General features: G+C 40.8%; 2 protein-coding genes across 2 annotated transcripts in view; one reads left to right on the forward strand and one right to left on the reverse strand.

Annotated features, from left to right (window-relative positions):
- sncga (synuclein, gamma a) overlaps positions 1 to 22,091 on the forward strand; it is a 405,959-nt gene that overhangs the window by 346,296 nt on the left and 37,572 nt on the right. The window lies entirely within an intron of this gene.
- psda (pleckstrin and Sec7 domain containing a) overlaps positions 15,210 to 22,091 on the reverse strand; it is a 176,935-nt gene continuing 170,053 nt past the window's right edge. Inside the window, exons 14-16 of the mRNA XM_028793390.2 lie at positions 18,945 to 19,089; positions 18,656 to 18,799; positions 15,210 to 18,172 (exon numbers count right to left, since the gene is read on the reverse strand). Coding sequence (XP_028649223.2) covers positions 17,939 to 18,172; positions 18,656 to 18,799; positions 18,945 to 19,089 — 523 coding nt within the window. The 3' untranslated portion in view covers positions 15,210 to 17,938. The remainder of the gene's footprint in view (positions 18,173 to 18,655; positions 18,800 to 18,944; positions 19,090 to 22,091) is intronic.

Consider the following 22,091-nt stretch of genomic DNA (forward strand, 5'->3'; position numbering starts at 1 on the left):
GACGTGCGCCCTCTGTTTTAACATACGCATCTACGACGTACTGTTGGAATAGTTTGCCGCTGGAGTGCAAAATACTAAATGTATTCCTCATTGCTAATCTGTACGCATAAAATTGGCATTGAGTAAGCCTTATTCGCTTGGTGGTTCTTTTATCAGGAAGATGTTTTAAATTTTTGTGCCAGCCAATGTCTCCGTAAGGGAATAAAAGTGGTTGAAACCATAGGATTGCAATTCATATTGAGCGTGGAAATCTGTTTACAGGAGTTGCCTATGGGATAGATGCAAATGTCCCTTTCGGCAGGCGTTTTGCCATCTTCTCCGACAAAATCGCTGCAACATCGGTGTGACATGTCGGGGCATTGTATCATCGTAAATCCTGCCTAGGGTTTTCCTTGAAAACCATTCGTACAGATGCTTTTGGATTGGACTGAGCGATTTCATGCATGTGTTTGTATGATTTAGCGAAGGGGTTGATGGTTCCAAGTATGGAATCTAGCTGGAGAAGTACATTTTCGCTGCATGCAGAGTTTGCTTTATTTTGTAAGTGTACTTCAGTAGCTTGCGCTGTGTCAAAAACATACAACTGTCCGTATCCTGGAGAGGTAGAAGTGTTAGCGTATAGTGGAGAGATTTGGTGATAAATTTGCCCGTGTATTTAAAAATAGTATGGTCCATGGCCAGGATGTTGAGTTATCTGTGCACCCATGGAAGCAAACGCTAGAGAAGAGTTGTATTCTCGAATGTGTTCAGATCATTTTTAGCTTCTGATGTTTGCTGTGTAAGAAGCTGTTGTAAAGACACCGGTGGCTCCCACAAAGGTGGTAAAGCTACTTTACCATTGTGGCAGCACCTCGAGTACTTCTTGGATGTATTACGCTCAGCAGGCCAGTATAGTGCATGACATGGAAGAGGATGAATAGGAATCGAGAAATGCCATGTCGGCTGCGTGTGGGCGGGACCGGTTTTGAAGTGGAAGCAGGACGAACCAGAAGAGAAATGTATATAAGAGATTACAGTATTAGATGTGTATTTGTTTATTTAGTTTGCTAATAACATATTCTTTATTTGTTCAATACAGTAGTAACGTTATTGTTCATTGTTCAAAGTAAGTACTCTCCCTACTGTACCAGAAGGCAGGGGTAGGTCTCATTATATGCTAACTATATGAATTCTTCAACTGTGTAGCGATTTTGAATGAACCTCAGTCACAGCAGGTCGTGTCCCCTCACCCCATTTAAGTATCATAGTTTATGATATCTGTAAAATTAAATAACAAAAACAACTTAACTTATGTAGAAAGGCAGAAAAGATGGCTCAGTGACACTTTTTTGCTACACGGAGTAAACATGTACTCAGGATTTCCATAACACTAAAACAACCGCATGACTGCATTATCTAAAGCTTATGAGGGTAGCTGACTCTGCCCCTTCTGGTCCACCGCCTATAAGTTTCGTGGCTATCAGAACCAGGTGTCATTCTATGATCAGAGCACCCCACAGGGCAGAGCTCCTTTCAGTTTTTGATAATAATGATTCAGTTCTTCTCTGACTCTGTAATTATTGTGCAGACCTCCACAGTGAAGTGTTATGGTTAAGAAATCTGAAGTACAATTAGCCACAGAGTCTGCACATCCAACAACAACTGACAACGGCACGTGATCTTTTCTTCACTTGTAGAACTCTGCTGTCTACGAAAGCAATTTTAGCCACATGACGTTGTTAAAATGGTATTAAAAACATATTTTATGTACACTACTTATACATATAATTATCTATTCTATTATTCTAAATCACTGTTATTTTTGGGTATGACTCACTGGTACTAAAATAAGCAATTAACAAAATTATGATAACAAACCCTTTGATGAAGTAACTAGAAAATTTTAAAATGCTCCAACTTTTAAACCAGCTAGCCAAGTTGATAAATGCACCCACATGTTATGCCATGCAGACATTTTGTTACCTGCTGTTGCCATGCATGCGTGTCAGAGGGTCACACTCTGGGCTCATCTAAAGTACTTACTTTAGTACCACTCGGAACAAAAGGGGGTGCTGTTGAAAATCATGTCCATTTCCTTTCCCTCCATAGTGCTGAGAAGACTGTCAGTGAGGGAAGCTGATTCCACCACTTCTAGTCCACCACTTATAAGTTTTGAGGCTATTGGTGATCAGAGCATCCTACAGGATGGAGCTCCTACCTTTGGGTTAGGCTGAAGCCCTAAGATTCAATCTACTTTTATTTTGCTTATATCTGTGCCATAGAGTTTCTATTTATTTTAACATTACAGAAAAAACATTTTTGGGTTGGTGCACCAAAATGTATTCACTCAACCACACTGTACATATATAAATATTACATGAAACGTGTTTTGATTGCTGCTGCTTTTGCTGAGTTGAACACATCACTCACTGTAGAAGACATCAGGGTGGAAAAGTGAACAGCAGTGTGTTGTGTGTCTGGGCTGGGATGAAAGTCAGAATGCTACCTGACAGGGCTGCCTAAATAATGGGTGATTGGCTGGGGGCAGTCATTATAGCATTGTACCAGTCATCCAGCCAATTGGATGGTAGTAGCAGCAGTGAACTACTGCTGTAGTTTAGTCTCCTGCCAAGGACCTTGGGCTTTGTAGACCAGGGGTAAAAATAAGACTGGATCAGCAGCTGCCTGGCATCTGTATTTATATGGCATTGAGAATGACCTGAAAGTACTTCAGGGTTGAAGAAAAAAGTGTCCTCTGGGTCATGCTTAGAAGAACTTCCTCAATGCTAGTCCAAAGAGTCTGGGGTGGGACTAAAATGAAGACAAGGGCTCACCTAGCAGAGAGGAAGTGGAGGCCTATGAAGTTTAGAAGGAAGACTTGGAGGGTGGGACGGATTTGTATTGTTGTTTAACACTAGAATTACTAGAATCAAATGTTATTTACCTTGATTTATTTACTTATCTTCCTACAGCACAAAGTCACAAGTAATCCGCAGAGCTTCCTGTGTTTGATGGACATGGGCACACTGACAAAGTACATGTGTACTGAAGTGACTTTATACATTTCATGTATATTTTGTCAGTTATTACTAAAACATGAAAAACATTTCTGTTTTAACGATGTGTTTACATAGATTGTTGTAGACACGGAATGCATGTATTCCAAATGACAATGTATTATTTACCATCTACATCTCCAGCACTTCACCCCAAGGTAAACACTGAGCACTGAGAACCTTCTTTGCGAATTGAGCTGCAGCGGTGGGCGGGGGATAGGATAGCAGGCTGCTTGTTGCTTGTGCTGATTGACACATTTACAACACAAAAGACACTAATGGAGAGGTGCGAAGGAATTTAAGGAGGGCCGGGATTACGAGTTTTTTCGTAGACTTTGTTAGTTGTAGTGTTAAGGTGGCACACAGACTAACAGTGTTAATATTTTGTTTTGGTTGTGTTATTTTCCTCTTCCATTATGTCCTTCCCATACTATCTAGCTTCTTAACAAAACCCTGTTTTTTGTTTTAAATAAACTGGTTTCCCCTGGTTTTATTATGAAACACAAATGACACACCAAGTAGCCGCAGCTTGACATCTGAGGAATGCTCATATTGCGACTTTTCACTGACTTAAGAGTTGATATCCAGATATTTAAAGTGCTGTCTGTTTTTCTAAGGTGAGTATGTTTTTATATTCTGGACCTTTAGATTTTTGTCTTACATAGTTTTCATGTTTCTTGTTTTTAACAGCTAATTTTATCATGGAGCTGAAGTGTATCGGTGTATTGCATGTGCTTTGGAAGTAAGTAAGACTTTCTCTGCATTCTTTACAAGTGACAATAATACTACTATTACAACTTATGGAAAATAAAACAAAGCCTATTGAAAAGCCATATTTGACTTGTTGTCAAGTCTCTCTTTATATTGTACACAATGCTGTGATGCTGCTTCCCCTTCACTCTCTCGGCCACTTCTACTCTCCTCCATTCTACTCTTCTTGCTACTCTCAGCAATACCAATTCCACATTCATTCTCTTCTTTTATAGCACCTTAAGCCCCCCGTGTTCAAGTATCACAGCTTTTGGTCGCAGCTTACCTTTTTGATCCAAACTGAACAGGGATGAAGTTTCATTAGAAAGTAAACTTACAGCTTAGGTGAAGCATGGATTATTGAACCTTGCGTTTTTTTCTGTTTGTGACTGCATGAATACAGCTTACCACATGAATCAATCTTTCACCGATCTGTTTTCTGGCCAGCTTTTCCAGTTCATGGTCACTGGAAACCACTGCCTATCCTGGCAACTAAGAAAATCGCCCTGGATGGGGCCCCAGTTTGTGAAGTTTGCTCTACAAAACTAGTGAACATAACGTGTTATCTGTTAGAAATGTACTAAATGACGATAAGTGCAGATCATTTTTAAAAACACTATAGAGTAGTTCTTCCTGCTCTTCTTTAGATTCTTTTCCAATACCAAATCATGTATCAGTGGTGACCTCAATGAATTTTATTAAATTCAGTTTTTCTTTTTTGCTTTCATCCTGTCAAGTCTCACTTAAAACGATTGAATTTGGCATTGCTGTAAACTCATATACATGTGAAACATCTTCATGTTTGGTCTACTGTAGTGTTTTCCAGCCAGTGTGCCACGGCATAGTGGTGTGTCATGAGAGGAACCCGAGTGTGCCGTGGAAATAATAGTATAGCTCACCTGGGTCTGAACCTGAGAGGGATAAGCTCCTCAGGTGGTTGAGACCTATCAGAGGAGGACAAAACTACCTGGAGAAGCTGGCATAAAATCAGTTCACCACACTTGGAGTGCTTTGGACTCATCTCCTGGCTACTAGGGTCCATCTTCCTGAGTGTGTGGTTGCCAGAGAGCCTCACAGCACTGGTGAGTAATGGGCATACGGGTTGCCTCTGAAGCAGAGAGGGGCGGGCAAAGGGATGAAGCAGCTGGGAGATGCCACCAAAGTGCTCACTAAGTGCCGTGTCTGCAAACGCTGATCTTGGAGCTGCTTTTTTATTGGCTTCTCTGGTAGTCCTGTCTCTTCGGACAGTTGAGCACATTTATGAGATATAATGTGTCTGTGGTTAGTAGAATAGTGGTGTGCCTTGTAATATTTGTGATTACAAAAACTGTGCCACCACAGAAAAAAAAAATCGGAAACACTGGTCTATTGTGTTATCTGGACAGACTTTTTCTAACCATAGGGAGTTACAGTAACTGTTTTATCTTATATATAAACGTCTACGCGTGGAAGTACAGTATGTGTGTCTGTCTCTCTGGCTCGGAAGTGTGAGACTACAACATGAAGCTCAAAGAGCTGGCAAGGCAGCCCCAAGTTAATGAATTGAAAGAAGAAAAAAGTACGAGGCTGCAGCATGAAGCTGAAAGAAAGTGACTCCGTCATCAAAGTGAAACCGCTGAGGAAAGACAAATGAGAGAGAAAATTCCTTAGCCGCTGATAGACAAGTGGGTGAGCACATCCACAAAATGAAATTGCCGACTCTTCATTTTAATTTTTTTTCTGACGATTTCAATAGTTTCTAGGAGCCTGGGGCTTTTTACAGCACAGGCTTACACAGCTAGTTTTGTATATACAGTTCGGTCCATAAAATTTGGACAGAGACAACTTTTTTCTAATTTTGGTTCTGTACATTACCACAATGACTTTTAAATGAAACAACTCAGATGCAGTTGAAGTGCAGACTTTCACCTTTAATTCAGTGGGGTGAACAAAACGATTGCATAAAAATGTGAGGCAACTAAAGCATTTTTTAACACAATCCCTTCATTTCAGGGGCTCAAAAGTAATTGGACAATTAACTGGAAATAAAATGTTCATTTCTAATACTTGGTTGAAAACCCTTTGCTGGCAATGACAGCCTGAAGTCTTGAACTCCTGGACATCACCAGATGCTGGGTTTCCTCCTTTTTAATGCTCTGCCAGGCCTTTACTGCAGCGGCTTTCAGTTGCTGTTTGTTTGTGGGACTTTCTGTCCGAAGTTTAGTCTTCAACAAGTGAAATGCATGTTCAATTGGGTTAAGATCAGGTGACTGACTTGGCCATTGAGGAATTTTCCACTTCTTTGCTTTAATAAACTCCTGGGTTGCTTTGGCTGTATGTTTTGGGTCATTGTTCATCTGTATCATGAAACGCCGCCCAATCAATTTGACTGCATTTAGCTGGATTTGAGCAGACAGTATGTCTCTGAACACCTCAGAATTCATTCGGCTGCTTCTGTCCTGTGTCACATCATCAATAAACACTAGTGTCCCAGTGCCACTGGCAGCCATGAATGCTCAAGTCATCACACTGCCTCCACCGTGTTTTACAGATGATGTGGTATGCTTTGGATAATGAACTGTTCCACACCTTCTCCATAATTTTTTCTTGCCATCATTCTGGTAGAAGTTGATCTTGGTTTCATCTGTCCAAAGAATGTTTTTCCAGAACTGTGCTGGCTTTTTCAGATGTTCTTTAGCAAAGTCCAATCTAGCCTTTCTATTCCTGAGGCTTATGAGTGGCTTGCACCTTGCAGTGCACCCTCTGTGTTTACTTTCATGCAGTCTTCCCTTTATGGTAGACTTGGATATCAATACGCCTACCCCCTGGAGAGTGTTGTTCACTTGGTTGGCTGTTGTGAAGGGGTTTATCTTCACCATGGAAATGATTCTGCGATCATCCACCACTGTTGTCTTCTGTGGACGTCCAGGTCTTTTTGCGTTGCTGAGTTCACCAGTGCTTGCTTTCTTTCTTAGGATGTACCAAACTGTAGATTTTGCCACTCGTAATATTGTAGCAATTTCTCAGATGGGTTTTTTCTGTTTTTCGCAGCTTAAGGATGGCTTCTTTCACCTGCATGGAGAGCTCCTTTGACCTCATGTTGTCTGTTCACAGCAAAATCTTCCACATGCAAGCACCACACCTCAAATCAACTCCAGGCCTTTTATCTGCTTAATTGATAATGACATAACGACGGACTTGCCCACACCTGCCCATGAAATAGCCTTTGAGTCAATTGTCCAATTACTTTTGAGCCCCTGAAATGAAGGGATTGTGTTAACAAATTGCTTTAGTTGCCTCACATTTTTATGCAATCGTTTTGTTCACCCCACTGAATTAAAGCTGAAAGTCTGCACTTCAACTGCATCTGAGTTGCTTCATTTAAAATTCATTGTGGTAATGTATAGAACCAAAATTAGAAAAAAGTTGTCTCTGTCCAAATATTTATGGACCTAACTGTATACTGTAGCTACTGCCAAGTAAAGGGTTGCTATAAACAGAAGGCTATCTATGAAGCATTTGGAACAAGGCACACACACACACAGTCACTTACATCAGAACAAGAGGAAGGAGTGCATCAGGTAAGTGTGTTTTATATAATATAAAATGATGCATTTTAATATCTTCTTGTTCATCATGGAATTGGAGAGTGGCAATGTTCTGCCAGTTGCTCACACATGCAAGTCAGAATCGTTCTCTGTAAACATGACAATACTACTCCAACCACTGAATTAACTTCCTGAATTGGATCTCAAGTTGGCAGGAGACAAAGAGTACAGAGAAGATGAGAATGCTCCACGTGCAGTAAGGTCATCAGTGGAGTCCCTCAAGGTTCTGTCCATGGATCCTTACTTTATCTAATTTATATTAAGTACTAGGGCGTTCCCCCCTGCTTGCTTCGCTCGCCAGCCATTTCGCGACTCTGCTGCTCACGTTGTGAAAAGGGGAGCTGAACGCACCCCAAGCAGATGCGGTAGCTCCTCCAAAACCTCCTCTTAAACGGTGATACAATGGACAACAAACAGTTTCTTTTTACCTCCTCTTTGCTCGATCACCTGCTGGCTTGCTGCTGCTGCTGCTGTGCCGCGTGATCTGCATCTTGTGCAGCGCTTCAAACATTTAAAAGCCTGTACAGCAGCTGTCCTACTCTTTGTCTTTTATTTCTGGCCCCAGGCATGGTTAAATCTCTTGGCACAAACTCTCGTCTCGCGGGATGTGAGTTCTTGATATTTTTTAGTTTTATAATTTAAAAATGGAATAAGAATCTGAAAATCTAACAACATCACAGTTTGATAAATCCTGAAAAGAATGATATGAAACATATATATGTAGGTTTTAAAAAAAGGATTTAAAGCATGACAAAAAACGTGACATAAAAACGTTGAACTTTTAGACTTAGGATTTTATATATATATATATATATATATATATATATATATATATATAGATAGTAAATGTTTGAAATTCACAAATAATATCAAAATGCTGAATAGCCTCAATAGTAATTTAGAAAAACCTGATCTGTCTTCAGAACTGAACAAAACACTTGAAATATGGAGTTTAATGTAGAAAGTGTAAAGTTCTACACTTAGGCAAAAGAAACATTAATTATCAATACAAGATGAGAGGTGCTGGCTTATATGAAGCATCCTCTGAAAAGGATTTAGAAGTTTATACTGACACAATGTTCTCATCGTCAAAGCAATGTGCTGAAGCAATTAAAAAAGCAAATAAATTGTTTGGTTGAATATACTCAGACAATATAATGCACTAGCGAGACCACCTCTGGAGTATTGTGTGCAGTCCTGGCCACCACAGTACAAGAAACACACAGCAGCACTTGAGGCTGTGCAGAGAAGAACAACCAGGTACATCGTAGGACTAAAGGGCATGTACTACTCTGACAAACTCAGGGAGTTAAACGTCATTAAGATCAAGCAGAGGAGACCCTCACAAAACCTCACAAAAAGAAGATCCAGTAGATTTTTATCAACTAAACAGTGAATCATATGCTCAAGAACACCAGTGGAAGTTAAGGGAAAGTGTATTTAAGACGGAATCCATGAAACACGTCTTTACACAAAGAGTGATGGGGGACAAGTTATTTAGACAAATAGTTGAAGCGGAAACCTTAACAACTTCTAAAAAGTTTTGGAATAAGATATTTGGGGCAAATAAGCTGTTAGCTAACCAAATGAGCCTGATGGTTTCCTCTCGTTTTTGTACATACTGTTCTTATGTACCTTACTACTGAATTCATGTCAACAAGAATATAGGAAAATGGAACGCCACATTACAAATGAGACTGAGGATAACTCAGCTTAAGAGACATGGGTGCCTGCTTTCAGATTCAGCATGGCCACTGGCTGCTACTTAATATTTTAATTTTTAATTTGAAACGGCATTCGATTGTGGGGGAAAGCATTATGTTTTGTGAGGGGAAGTAAGTGCTGAATGTTAATTATGCATCAACAGATCATGTTCTTGGTCATATCAAGTGTTTGCAAGGACAGTTGGAACAGAAAAGTATAAAAACCCCACAAGATGCCCCTCTGTGGGGGAGCTCCCACATTAGTTATATCTGCCACTCCTGCTCTGAATCTCTCACTGCATTAATCATGGAAATATTTATGGCCAGCTTATTTATTAAACCTGGTAATTATGTAATATATTTATACAAGCCTGAATATCTCTATCCGTACTTTCTGATGATACATTACTGCCATTCTGGGTGGTGGGCCTGCCCTGTGTTTAGCTCATAGTCACTATGATCGCATTGTTTAATGCACAGCAATGCTGCTGCTGAAATGTATTCTTTTAAAGCTTGTATTTCTCCAACATTCAAAAAAGTTTTGCATGGGTTTTTTCTTAAGATCAGAGATGGGTGTCTCTGCATTAGGGGATGGTAAATAGCCCCACCAGAATGTGCTGGTGTGCAAAATACACAATAAGCTTTCCTCAATAATTTATAATTAAAAGATTTATACAACTCTCAAATTTGCCTTCTTAATCGTGTTTTTTCAAACATATGTCCAATGTAATTTGTAATCTAAGAAAATGTTGCTTTTGTAAGTAAGTGTAAATGATTTTGTGCCGGTTTGCTTATGGTGGGGTTGGTCCCGTTGATCCTTCATTGTTTTAGAGATACCCTTGCGTGTGTGTGTGTCTGTAACCTGAACGTTCAGTTTCCCTGAACAACTGGACCTTTTTCCACCTTATTCTTGACAGGAAAATGAGCAACACCATTTTAGTAGTTGATGTCGAGACACCTTTTGACACTGTGCTTGGGTCGTTGTGTTTTTCATGTAGCTGATCCAATAGTTTGTGTGAGTTTGGGATGGCTGACAGTTGATCGTCACTGTTGCTGGTAGCCTAATCCATTGATAATGTAGTAATGTCCCTCCCACACTCCCTTACACAAAGTCTACTGGCTCTGTGAGTTTGATTCAGTCCAGTGTAATGTCTTTATGGTATCACTGTGTAAACAACATTTCCAGTGTGAATATCACAACCACACCAGAATGTTCATGCCAGAATTGGCACTGTGATGGACAAAACCGCACATGTTGTGAGAAGACAGCCCGGACACAACCAGACGGACACCGGCAGTTCTAAAAACACACACGTTTATTATTGACAAGGTCCTCAAGCACAAGTCCCACACACACACAGTGCTCCAGCACCAAGCACCCTTCTATTCCTGGGCCTCTCAATGGTCCTCCTTGGGCCACCTTTCCTCCTCACTCCCGAGCGTTGCCTTCTTCCACCCGACTCCGGCTCTCTGATCGTAGGAAAGCGGTCCCCTTTTTTCCCGACCCGGATGTGATCCAGGTGCCCCCGATGCACTTCCGGTGGCACTTCCTGGTGTGGCGGAAGTGCTGGCTTCCAGGGCTCTAGGATCCTCTGGGCGCCCCATGGCGGTGGCCACGGGCCCCAATAGGGTTGAGCTTCCAAGCTAGGTTCCCATACTAACCAGGACGGCTGCCCTCTCGTGGTCCAGGAGAGGTATAGTTCCTCTCCTGGTCCTTCCAGGCATCCAAGCTGGGTATGATGCCCAGCCACCTGCCACAATATACAAGGGAGCTCGGAAAGCAAGTTTTTCTTTTATCAATTTGATTAACTTGTGATATGTTCTTTCCTTCACACCTTATCAAGTTTGGCAAGGTGGCACCCACCTTTAGATTCCTGTGTTCCCCATGTGCCTATTTGTATAGTTTGTAAGTTCTCCCACATTTCTGTGGGTTTTCCTCTCAGTACTCTCCAGTCATGCCAGACATGTGCAGGTTAGGTTAATTGACAAATGTGTTCCTACTTTCTGCCCCATGTTGCTTGGATCTTTACTGAATCTGAATTTACCCTGGGCTGAATAAGAAAACAGAAAGATGGCCGCTTTATGGCATGTACTGATAAACCTTACACCAGGCTCAATGACAACAATAATGAAAGCAGAGTGTGAATCAAGCTTGCTCTTGTTCTTATTCAGTTTTACTGTACATTGTATTCTGTCATCTAGACTGCTGTAATAATGATATTACACTACGTTAAATTAGGGGTAAATTATGCCTTTGGTAATCTACCAGGAAAAAACCATAAGGATATACTGTATATAGGTTCATGAGGCAAGAAGAACCATTTCATATTCTCCGAACTTCAAGTTAAAATCCCCTTATTTTCAGGCCTTACTTCCAACAAGTCACAGACCATGTAGAGAGGGGATTTCCCCTAAAATTAGGTGTGGCTATAGGGCCTGTCCCATCTATTATCATTCTTTTCCCTGTCAACACTTTTGTTTTCATTGATTTGTAAGTTTTGTCTTAATGCATGTTAGCATTTTGGAACATGCAGTGTATTTCAAATGCTACAGTGATGTGATATAAGCCCATGTTAACAGTGCCATATTACAGCCCCATCTCAAGTACTGGTGTTATATGAGCATAATACACCTTCAAGCTCTCTGTTGTGAAATATATCTCTAATAGTAAGATTTCTGGAAATAAAAGTTCTAATGTATAGCTCAGTGACTCACCAACTTCCAACAACCCAATGAGTCCAACTAGTCTGCGACTTACCCCAACAAAATCAAAGCTTAAGTTGTAGTTGGGCTCAGTGTTCATGAGAGCTGACAACCAATGAACATTCTGCTAGAATTATAATACATATAATGTAGCAACGAGGAATAACCTTGCAAACAAAAGAGAAGTTTGTGTGCCTGATACAGCATACTCTATATACCATGACACAACTGACAAAAGAAAAAAAAGTGGCAGAGATTGTGGTTGAAGTCGCTATACTTGTAAGCCCTTAACACAGGCACCAGCTCTGTCAGGCAGCATGTTATTGGCTGTCAGAAAAGGGGGCAATCAAGCGTTTCTTAGGAAATGGTGTGAAAGTGTGCTAGAAAGGTGTCACACAGCCAGGTAATTTGACATCCCCAGTGATTTGTAGTCGTGTAGATTAACATACTCAAGCGACGAGATCAGCAACTGCACTCATAAACTCTGTCGTCCCTTCTGAATAGAAGCCCTGCAATGTGACATTGGATTTAGAGGTTTGCTCTAGTATTGTGCCTCATGGCCTAGTTTAGTGGTCAGGATGGGTGGCACATGGACACCTCACAGCTCCACAGTCCTGGGTGTCAATCCTGGTTCAGTAGCTGACAGGTTCTCCCCTTATCTGTGTGGATTTTCCTCTTTGTACTTGTTTTCCACTCAGATCCACTCAGGTTAACTGGTAATGCAAAAATGTTTTGGCCTGTTGAGGACTTTCACTCTGTCACAACAGGCTCCAGGCCCTGTGAACCTAGATTAAGTGGGTTCAAAAATGGAGAGTTTATTTATCTAGTGTTTTCCTATTTTGTGTATTTTTTTTTTCCTTTTTGCTTGTTGTCCTACAATGGAAACTGCTTATATTAATTTGCAATTTTTTGCTCAAGCAGACCAGGATGAGCTGAATTTATAGGATTCTTAAAAGCTATTTGACTACAGAGGCAATTAACATTGAAAGTATTTCTCTCTCATTCATTTTGTACTAGTAAATTATAACTTTTGTGCATCTGCATCAGTTGGTTTATAACTGCATCTCTTTTAATTAGTTTAAGTACAGACGCTGCAGTACTAGAAGCTGTTTTAATTAGCTTGTAACCTGGGAATGGGAATCAGTATGGAGGTGGGTGAGAAGATCAAACAATTTGAGGACAAGATAGCCAGTCAGATGTGTATAATGTCATAAGTCCCGAAACCGCACGTGTTCTTTTTAAAATAAATATGGTTCATCGGAGGGGACCAAAGTAAGGCAGCAACAGAAGGGTAATGAAATAGGAAGCGAGGTCAATGATCAAGACACATGTGACTATTTCATCTGAATGTTGGAGATCGTAACTTATGAATAACGCTGATGGCTAAATCAACAACATCCACTTCTTGACATTGCTGATTTTCAGTAAGCTTTTCTAAAGACTATATTCATACTTCTAATACCTATGGTACTTTTCTTCTGCCATGCATTGCATTGCTTTTGGTTTTCTGTGCTTTGTTTTTCATCTAGAGTGATTGAAATAATGAAAGGGCACCTAGTGTGGGAATATTGCCGCTTTCTTGCCCATAGAATTATCAAGACTGTGAGGTCTCTCTTCAGTATTTAAAGCAACTGCAGTAGAAGTAAGACAAACAAAGCTGAGCTTTTATGCATGTCGTGAGGACACCAGTATGTTTGTTAGTTTTGGTGTTAGTGTGTCCCTCTGTACAGAATCCTACAGTATGTGGAATATTGAGGAGTTACTGACAATTGGGTAACCCTTGAGACTTTGCCTGGATTAGATCTCTATGTACAGTATGTGTGTGTAGTTGTGTCCTATGTGGAATACTGTAGGGTGGCTGGCAATTGGCATCTCCCAAGACGTTGTCTGAATAGGATCTCTGTGTGTACAGTATGTGTGTGTGTGTGTAGACGAACCTAGCAAATATACCTGGTGTGGCGAGTGGCTGGAGGTGGTACCCAGCTGGGATGCTCAGGAGGAGCGGAAGGAGGGCTTATGCCTCCTCCAGACCACGAGGGGGCAAAAACCCTTGTGGTTTTGGGGACCACGGGAACAGAGCTTAGAAGCTCAACCCTAAAGGGGCCCGTAGTCACCACCAGGGGGTGGCCCTGGCCCTCAGCACTTCCGCCACACCCGGAAGTGTTGGGGGGGAAGAAGACCAGGGACACCCGGAGTGCTTCCGAGTGTGCAGCCAGTACTTCTGCCACACTGGGGAGTGCCGGCGGAAGCTAATCGGGAGGCACCTGCAGGGAGGTACGTGTGTATAAAAGGGGCTGCCTCCCTCCATTCGATGGCTGGAGTCGGGAGGAAGAAGGCAAGAGCTCGGAGGACAGGAGTGGAGGTGGACCAGAGAGTAAGGCATTGTGAGAGAGGCCTGGACTTTGGGGGAGTTTTGGGTTGTGTGCTTCACCATGTAAATATTAGTCTTGTAAATAAACGTGTTGTGGTGATTAAAAGATGTCTGCCTGTCTGTGTCCGAGCTGTGCACCACACTGGTAAGTCTCACAAATTTCACGGTAATACAGGGCTATTCAAAATGAAGGAGCAGATTTCAAAAATTTATTTCAAACAAACTGTATAAGACAGAAACACATTCCACACATCATAGAGGAGAGTTCAAAGTTTGGTCCTATGGTCCTTGAGGTTGCATGCACTCAACATGAGCACCATGTGTAGCGCGACAAACATCAAAACGGTAGACCATTTCTTGCCACACACGAGTCAACTGGTCCCTAGTTACTGAATTCACAGCTTCCTTAATTCGATGTCACAAATCTTGAAGATTAGTGGGCATAGGTGGAGCAAACTGTCTTTCTTTAATGTACCCCCCATAGATAAAAATCGCAGGGGGTGAGGTCTGGAGACCTGGGAGGCCATAGACGATGAGCAAGATCTTGTTGTACACCTCTTCCAATCCATCGTCCTGGAGTGGTGTCGTTCAGGTAATGCCGGACCTTGAAGTGGAAATGAGGTGGGGCACCATCTTGCATGAAAATGAAGTCATTCGAATCTTCTTGAAGTTGAATTTTTAAACTGTGAACTTTCCTCTATCCAGTGATGTGCGGAATGTGTTTCTGACTTATACAGTTTGTATGAGATACATTTTTGAAATCTGCTCTTTCATTTTGAACAGCCCTGTATACTTGTTTAGTAGCTCTCTGTATTTTAATGACTGTACTTGTCCACCAGTGTTTTGGACTTCTAACTTCTGTTTTTGACTCCTATTAAATGTTCAGTAATTTAACTACCCTATTTGTAGTGTTATCAGGCAACACAATGGGAAGGCCGGAGTTAAATACATGACATTCTTGAAGATGGGAGCCATGTGTGGTGCCTCATTACCTTTTTGTGTTAATTCAAAGAGCTGATCATTAGGTTTTGAACATTAGACATTTTGCATTGCTGGTTGAAAAGAAAAAAAGAACAGTATTCATTATTTCATTTTTCCATAAAAGGGACTGATGGTTCTTTTTACACTTCTGTTACATTAAATGTACAGTTTGAGAAGACAAAACTAAGCCATATTAATAGGTTGGGAGGAAAGTACAAATTTGACTTTTTAAAGAAGACCTTGCATTTATCAACATCACATAACTAAAACAGTTTTGCTTTTCACATTAACATGTTTATAGTAGCAGTAAAGCTAAAAAAGATGATTTGATTGTGGAGAGACTCCACACAGTCCGTGACATTCAAATGGCGAGATCAGGTTAATGGAATACAAAAGCCCTTCAGTGGTTTATGTGCCAAGAGCCATTCCAATATACATCTTACTCACCCTGTTCACAATCTTTCAAGTTTCTTAGGTGCTAAATGTACCAGGAGATCAGAATATATTCAACAAGTACATTTCTTCTAGTGTAACGCCTCTAGCAGCCAGCAGAGGTCACTTGTTACTGTTGTGGAAACAGGCCATTGTTACACTAAAAGACTTTCATGAGTAATATTCAGGCTTTGATATCACCAAACAATCTCTGTGAAGCTTTGGTCTAAAAAAAGTCAAGTCCTGGGTGCCAAGGAAAATCATCCAAAATCCAGAAAAAACACAAGTACTAAGATGTTGGTTTTTTGCTGCTTAATCCTCAGAAGCCAAACATTTTAGAAAGAAATGTAATATGAAAGTCCAGGTAAAGAAGAAACAAAACTTATCCACACATTGCGACTTGTGGAAAAGAGCATAATCCCGCAAAAGACATCTGCTTGTCACTGCTGTTTGGAATAAGGGAAACAATCGGTTCAAGCAGTGTAAATGTGTTTTGACTTAAAGAAACATGCACAAGTAAGCACAGCGATATCTGTTAAGAGACAACTCCATGGGTCACCAGCAATCCAACCTGAAGAGATGCACTGCATACCGGCAGGCCTGAGAATCTCTTCGGAAATCTCCAAAACTAAAAACAGTGTAGAACATCAAGAGTCTGCTAGTTGCTAAAGAGAACAGACTGGTGGTCTGAAAGTGGGGAGGAATGTGGGGTCTGACAGCCGAGTAGAAAACTGGAGATATGAGAGTTAAAAATTAGTACTAAGCAGCTGAAACACTGACAAAATGAAAACCTAGTGATGATGAATGGGAGCCTGAAAGTCAAAATACGTAAACGGAGTGATGATAATGGGGTCTTGAGAATCAGAAAATGAACGCGGAAGGAAAATTGGATGTCTGTGAGTCAGAAATTTAATGATGCAAACTGGGACTCTGAATATTATGATAAATGGGATGAGTGAAAAATACTGGGTCAAATGCACTCCTAGTGTAGGAAATTGTGAGACTGAAAAAATAAAACTAAGCAAAAAGTAATGCAGCCTGAACAAAAGAAAAGGGGGCTCTGGAGACAAAAATGCAAATTGAGTGAAAGAAATAGGGGATTTGAGAATAAGAAAATTGGCCGAGGCGTCCAGAAGTCAAAAATGAAAATCATGTAATGCTAAATGGGGGTCTAAGAATCAAAAAATAAACCATATGGTTGAGAATTACAGGTCTGGGAGTGGAAAATAATGGGTCTAAGTCGGAAATGGAGATAAACTGACAAGAAATGCGGGTCTAAAAGTGAGAAATGAAACTATGTGGTGAGAAGTGAGAAATGGGGTCAGGAATTAGTAATGTAGTAATTTGTAAAGAAATGAATTTGGGATGAAACTTAGAAATGAGGCAGAGTGGTAGGAGTTGAAGGTTTTGAGATGCAGAAAAATGAACAAAACAGACAAATAGAGATTACCAAGTGCTGAGAACCAGCAATGTGGTAAATTGACATCAAGAAAAAGGAATGGGTTTGGACAGTCTAAAATTGACACTCAAGAATGAACAAGGTGAAAAACCGTCAATAATTTGATCCAAGTAATGAGAACCGGAGGTCTGAGCGATTGAAAAATGAGCAGAGTAGAAAAGTAGCGGCCTAAGAGTCAGAAAAACACTGAGAAATGTGGGGTTGAAATCAGAAATAAAATCAGATATGAACTGGGGTTTGTGTTTATGAAAATGTGCAGAGTGGGAAACTGGAGTTGTGAGGTTCAATGCGACAACTGAGTAATGCAAAGTGCAAAGAGAGGAAATCAAAATCAGTGAATGTCGTGGGGGTGTGAGAGTTGACAAAATCCAGAACAACCTACAGCCACACATTCCTCCTTGTTACCTAAAAAGATCATTTCTGGAGAACATTTGAATGTTAGGTCCTGATACAAAACAAGAAGTTCAAAGAACATTCACTTGACAGATGTAAACTATCTGATGTTCGTAGTTGTACGTCAGCTGAAATTTACAAAATCATCATTCTGTGACAGAGAAAAGGAAGACCAAGAAGTTTCCCTTTTTACTTAAAAAAAACTCCCCAGTTAAGAGTGTATGTAATACCCATTTTCAGAACGGTGTTAAAAATTATACAAATTTCTAAAAAAAAAAAACTCTGTTGTGTTAAAAAGAAATAATATTGGGGAAACTTCCACTGGAATGGCTGAACTGATCGTGGTTTGTTAGAAGGCCGTCCTAATGGCCAGACTCGGGTGGCACTCCCTCAAACAGTAGCTCTTCCTTGCTCATCTAGCCTCTCACTGGCAGACAAGACCTCGATGATGGGAGTGCCATCCTGGCTCCACATGATGAGTAACTGATGAAACACAAATGAGAAGTGGTTATGTTGGTGAACTCTCACTGCTTCACTGCCTGCCGGTAGCTATGTCGCTGGCCTTCATTTCTCTTCCCTTTGCCAGTGCTCTGTGTTTCAGTTTCCTGGTGTAGTGTGGGACTGGAGTGGGCCCTTTGCAGTCCATCCTCTTCTGCCTCTGGTCCCTCGAACAGCCGTGACTCAAACCGGGAAAGGTCCTCCTCCCCAGAGCGTAGCTTGGCTCTCAAAAGCATGGCATAAGTGCCATAGCGTGTCTTCTATAAAAGATTGACAGAGAGGCACTTAAGAAAGATAAAAGTCACCAGGTCCCAACTTTTGAAGGACTGTATTTTATGAGCATGACAGAAGAACACTTGTATCAAACTTGTATCAAAGCTCAATCTTGGGAGATGGGGGCTACTTACAAAACCTGCTAATTTCTGCACCACCCATAAGAGCTGGAAGAGAGGGGCTAATATGTCCACTTTTACATAAGTTACTGTATAATGCACTCCACCGTACCTCAATAAGAGCTCCAGTTTTCAAAGGCAGCTCACCCCAATGACTTACAGCATTTAACACTATTCCCCACTTGATTTTGATAAGAAAAGACATGTGCAACTCCTCAATCATACTCATTTTCTCATGGTACTATCATCCCTAGAGAGCAATAATTGCTCCACCTGACAACCAGACCCCCATCCACTCTTGAATACTGTTGTTCATACTCTTCATCCCTCTGAATGCTATAGTCGCCTCACCTCAAATTCTAGGTATTCATCCCGTTGGCGGAACTCTTCAACCTCTCTGCCTTTTCCTTTGCGGTCAGGTGCGTATGAACGAAGTTCTGACAGCTCAGAAGAAATGGAGCGGAACCGGGATTCGTGAGATTGGACCTGCTCCTCCTTTAACAATAAATGTGGAAAAACACAAAAGAGCTGAAACATTTTTTGCCTGGCTCAATTTGATCAGACTGTGTTTTGATGCCCTTTTCAGGACATTGAGGCTACCATTTCAGGTTTCCTGTGCAAATGTCATGACTAGAAGTACCTGGGAGAGCCTCGTACTGGTGGCTGGCAATAAAGGACGACTGAACTTCTTCTGAGACCCAATGGCTGCTGGAAAAGGTGGTGATGAAAACATAGCTGCCACAGTGTTGATCCGGGTTATCCAAGACTGCATCTGCTCTGTGGACCTATGGGGAATCAAGGAGCACAAAAAAAAAACAAAACAATGTGAACACATGGTGCTACTGAAAGGTAACAAAATAATTGACATATGGGAAAATGTCCATCAGTCTACCGACATTGGAACTTGATTATTTGATTAGATGGAGGCAGTTATCAGCAGCTTCATCCTATTCTGGTAGCATTATATGAACAGCTAAGATCAGCACTGGATGCTACACCAGTGCATTAAAGGGCATATTTGTGAAAACATCCACACTCACAATCATCGTAAGAGATGCCAACATTGAAAAGCATGATTCAGTCACAACCCATTTATAACAGCTTTCCTGTGAATCAAGGAAGCAACACCTATACAAGTCTGTAATGAATACTCTGTGAATCCTAAGCTCCTACTGTAAGCTTTGAAACAACTCTATTCTTTCTCTCCAGGATTATGACTTCCCTAACAATGAGGACATCCAGATTGCTCCTTCTAGAACTTATTAGTACTGTCTACTGCAACTCTTTATGTCTGTACTATCTCATGTTACCCCTCTCATGCAGACCTTGAGATTGCTCACATTACCTGAGGATTTTATCCAAAGCCAGTTACAAATCAATCCTTAACTGGAGCACATGTTGGTGAAATGGCTTACCCAGTGAGTCAGTGGTGGAAACTGAGCTAGTAACATTGTGATTTTCAGCACAGGTTACTTATTAAGCCATGCTATACGCTATCTCAGGTGTCTCCTGCCTGCATTGTGCTTGTACTATCTGCACTTTTCCACTTGCAACTTTCTAGGAGCTTCAGGGAGTGAGAGTATTTCTCTCTTTATAAGCCCTGTTAAAACCTTTAAAAATCATTGATCACACATATAAACAGTAAGGATGAGAAAGCAAATATTCTTGGGATATATTTTTGTGTTATTTTCCCATTCTCACACACATTTAAAGAGCATGATTCAAAACTTTTGGGATTACTTGCCATTCAAAGATACTTCCTCCTTCATCTGCTTTGCTTATTACTCATCTCAAAAATCATTGTACTCCTGGGACCTCATGTATAAAGCTTGCGTACGCACAAAAAGAGGCTCAAAATATGGGTACACAACTTCCCGCACAAACGTCAGGATTTATAACAGAAAACTTGGAAGAGAACAGGTGTATATTTATGCGAACTCTGACCCATGCATACGCAACATTTTGGGATGTGATGAAATTCTTGACTAAGCAGGGAAATGCAGGCAAACCATTGAAATAACGAGTTGTACGCGTAACAATTCATGTCATTGAACTGTTATTATAAAGTGCTTTGACTTGACAAACATGTGACACCCTAAAACTAATGAAAATGACTGTATTTCAGTTCCAATTTAAGAGGGTCAATGCTGCGTATTTGCACTGAAGAATGTTTTTGGTGTTTCATCAGTTTATATTGGCAACCTGTTGTCACTAATAAGTGAAGTGGCTGACAGGTCAGGAATATCTCGGCCAAGTTTCACTCAGTCATACCCACTGTGCTAGACAGGGCCGTATTAACGTATGGGCACAATTGGCACTGGCTGGGATCCTGGGAGCAGAGGGGCCCACGATGTTTCTGATGCCTAAGTATGTTTCTGTTTTGCTATCAAAACGGGGACCGCAGCACACTACTTTGCCCAGGGGTCTATGATGCTGTTAAGCTGGAAGCCATTAACTGACCTGTGAGGCACTAAATCCAGTTTTTATATGGTGTGGGTGCGCGCACATAAAACATAACATGATTTACCCCCATAAAAAGGCAAGTTACAGCAGTTTTCTGTTTTCCTAACGTAACTGGAGCACTTTACTGCACTCATATATAATAAGAGCACCTAGTGATGTCATCTGTGATGCCAAGGTGTGGCTAACAAATTTTGTGTCTGTGTGGCCTGGGTCAACCCATGATTCATTTATTCTGTGACAAAATAGCTTTTAACAGATGATGATAGTGCTTTACATTGTGAGTGGCTTACTGGCAAGGTAACTGGCTGAACCCTCAGTTTTTCATTTAGCCTGTGCTATTCATTGTGTCAACAGTGGTGTCATTATGCATGCCAGGTGATAGTGCCTACCCACTCTGTAAGTTACCAGATAGTGTGGTAAACATTAGAATTTTAGGCACCTTCAAAATTCGACTTGATGTTGTTTTTTAGGAATTAAGTGTATACGACTGGTGAGCTTTGTTGGGCTGAAAGGTATGTTCTTGTCTAAATCTTCCTAATGTTCTATGATGCCATGCATGATCTTGCATTCTCACTTGCTTAGAATAGCCAAATACTTTTGAATGCAGGTGGCAGGGTCTTGATGCGTCAGGTGGGAGGCTGTTTTACCAGCCAGTGAAGTTCTGCAGCATTGTGACTGCCTGTGTATGACGCTGATTAACATTCTCCTATCTATGGATGTTATAGTGTGGAGTTGTGTTTACATACACATATTTACATGGCAATTGTGATTTATAAAGAGTAAATTGAACAGAAACGTGTGTTTCAGGTTGTATAGCTCTGATTTTTCTTTGGCCTATGCATTTGCTTGTTGTTTTATTTTCAAGTTTGAATACATAAGTTTTATAAATGAGGCCCCAGGTTAATAAACATCATTCATCAACAGACTTTTGTGTGATGCAGTCTTTTGCATTTGAGTTCTGTGCTGTCACCTAGTGGACATTGTCTTCATAACACTCTTAACCTAAACCAGGCTTCCTTGGCGTCAAAACTGGAGAGTTACAATTACTACAGGTTTTTATTCTTGATACTTTCTTAACAGAGTCAGATATATCTGCTAATGCATCATACTCCTTTGGTCGTATTTTCTATTTTGATTGACATCCTTTAACTGCTGAATCAGCTGCATTCCCAGTTTTAAATTGTTCTTCTTTGTTTTTTTTTTAAATCAGTGACAATAAACAATGATACACCAATCCTGCTGAATTTGTGTGCAATGGGAGTTTTCAGACTTCCCTCATGAAATGTTTCACCTTCCTACCTCATGTGTTCATTTGAAATTCTGG

Source organism: Erpetoichthys calabaricus, chromosome 2, assembly GCF_900747795.2.
Source record: "Erpetoichthys calabaricus chromosome 2, fErpCal1.3, whole genome shotgun sequence".
NCBI classification, from domain to species: Eukaryota; Metazoa; Chordata; class Cladistia; order Polypteriformes; family Polypteridae; genus Erpetoichthys; species Erpetoichthys calabaricus.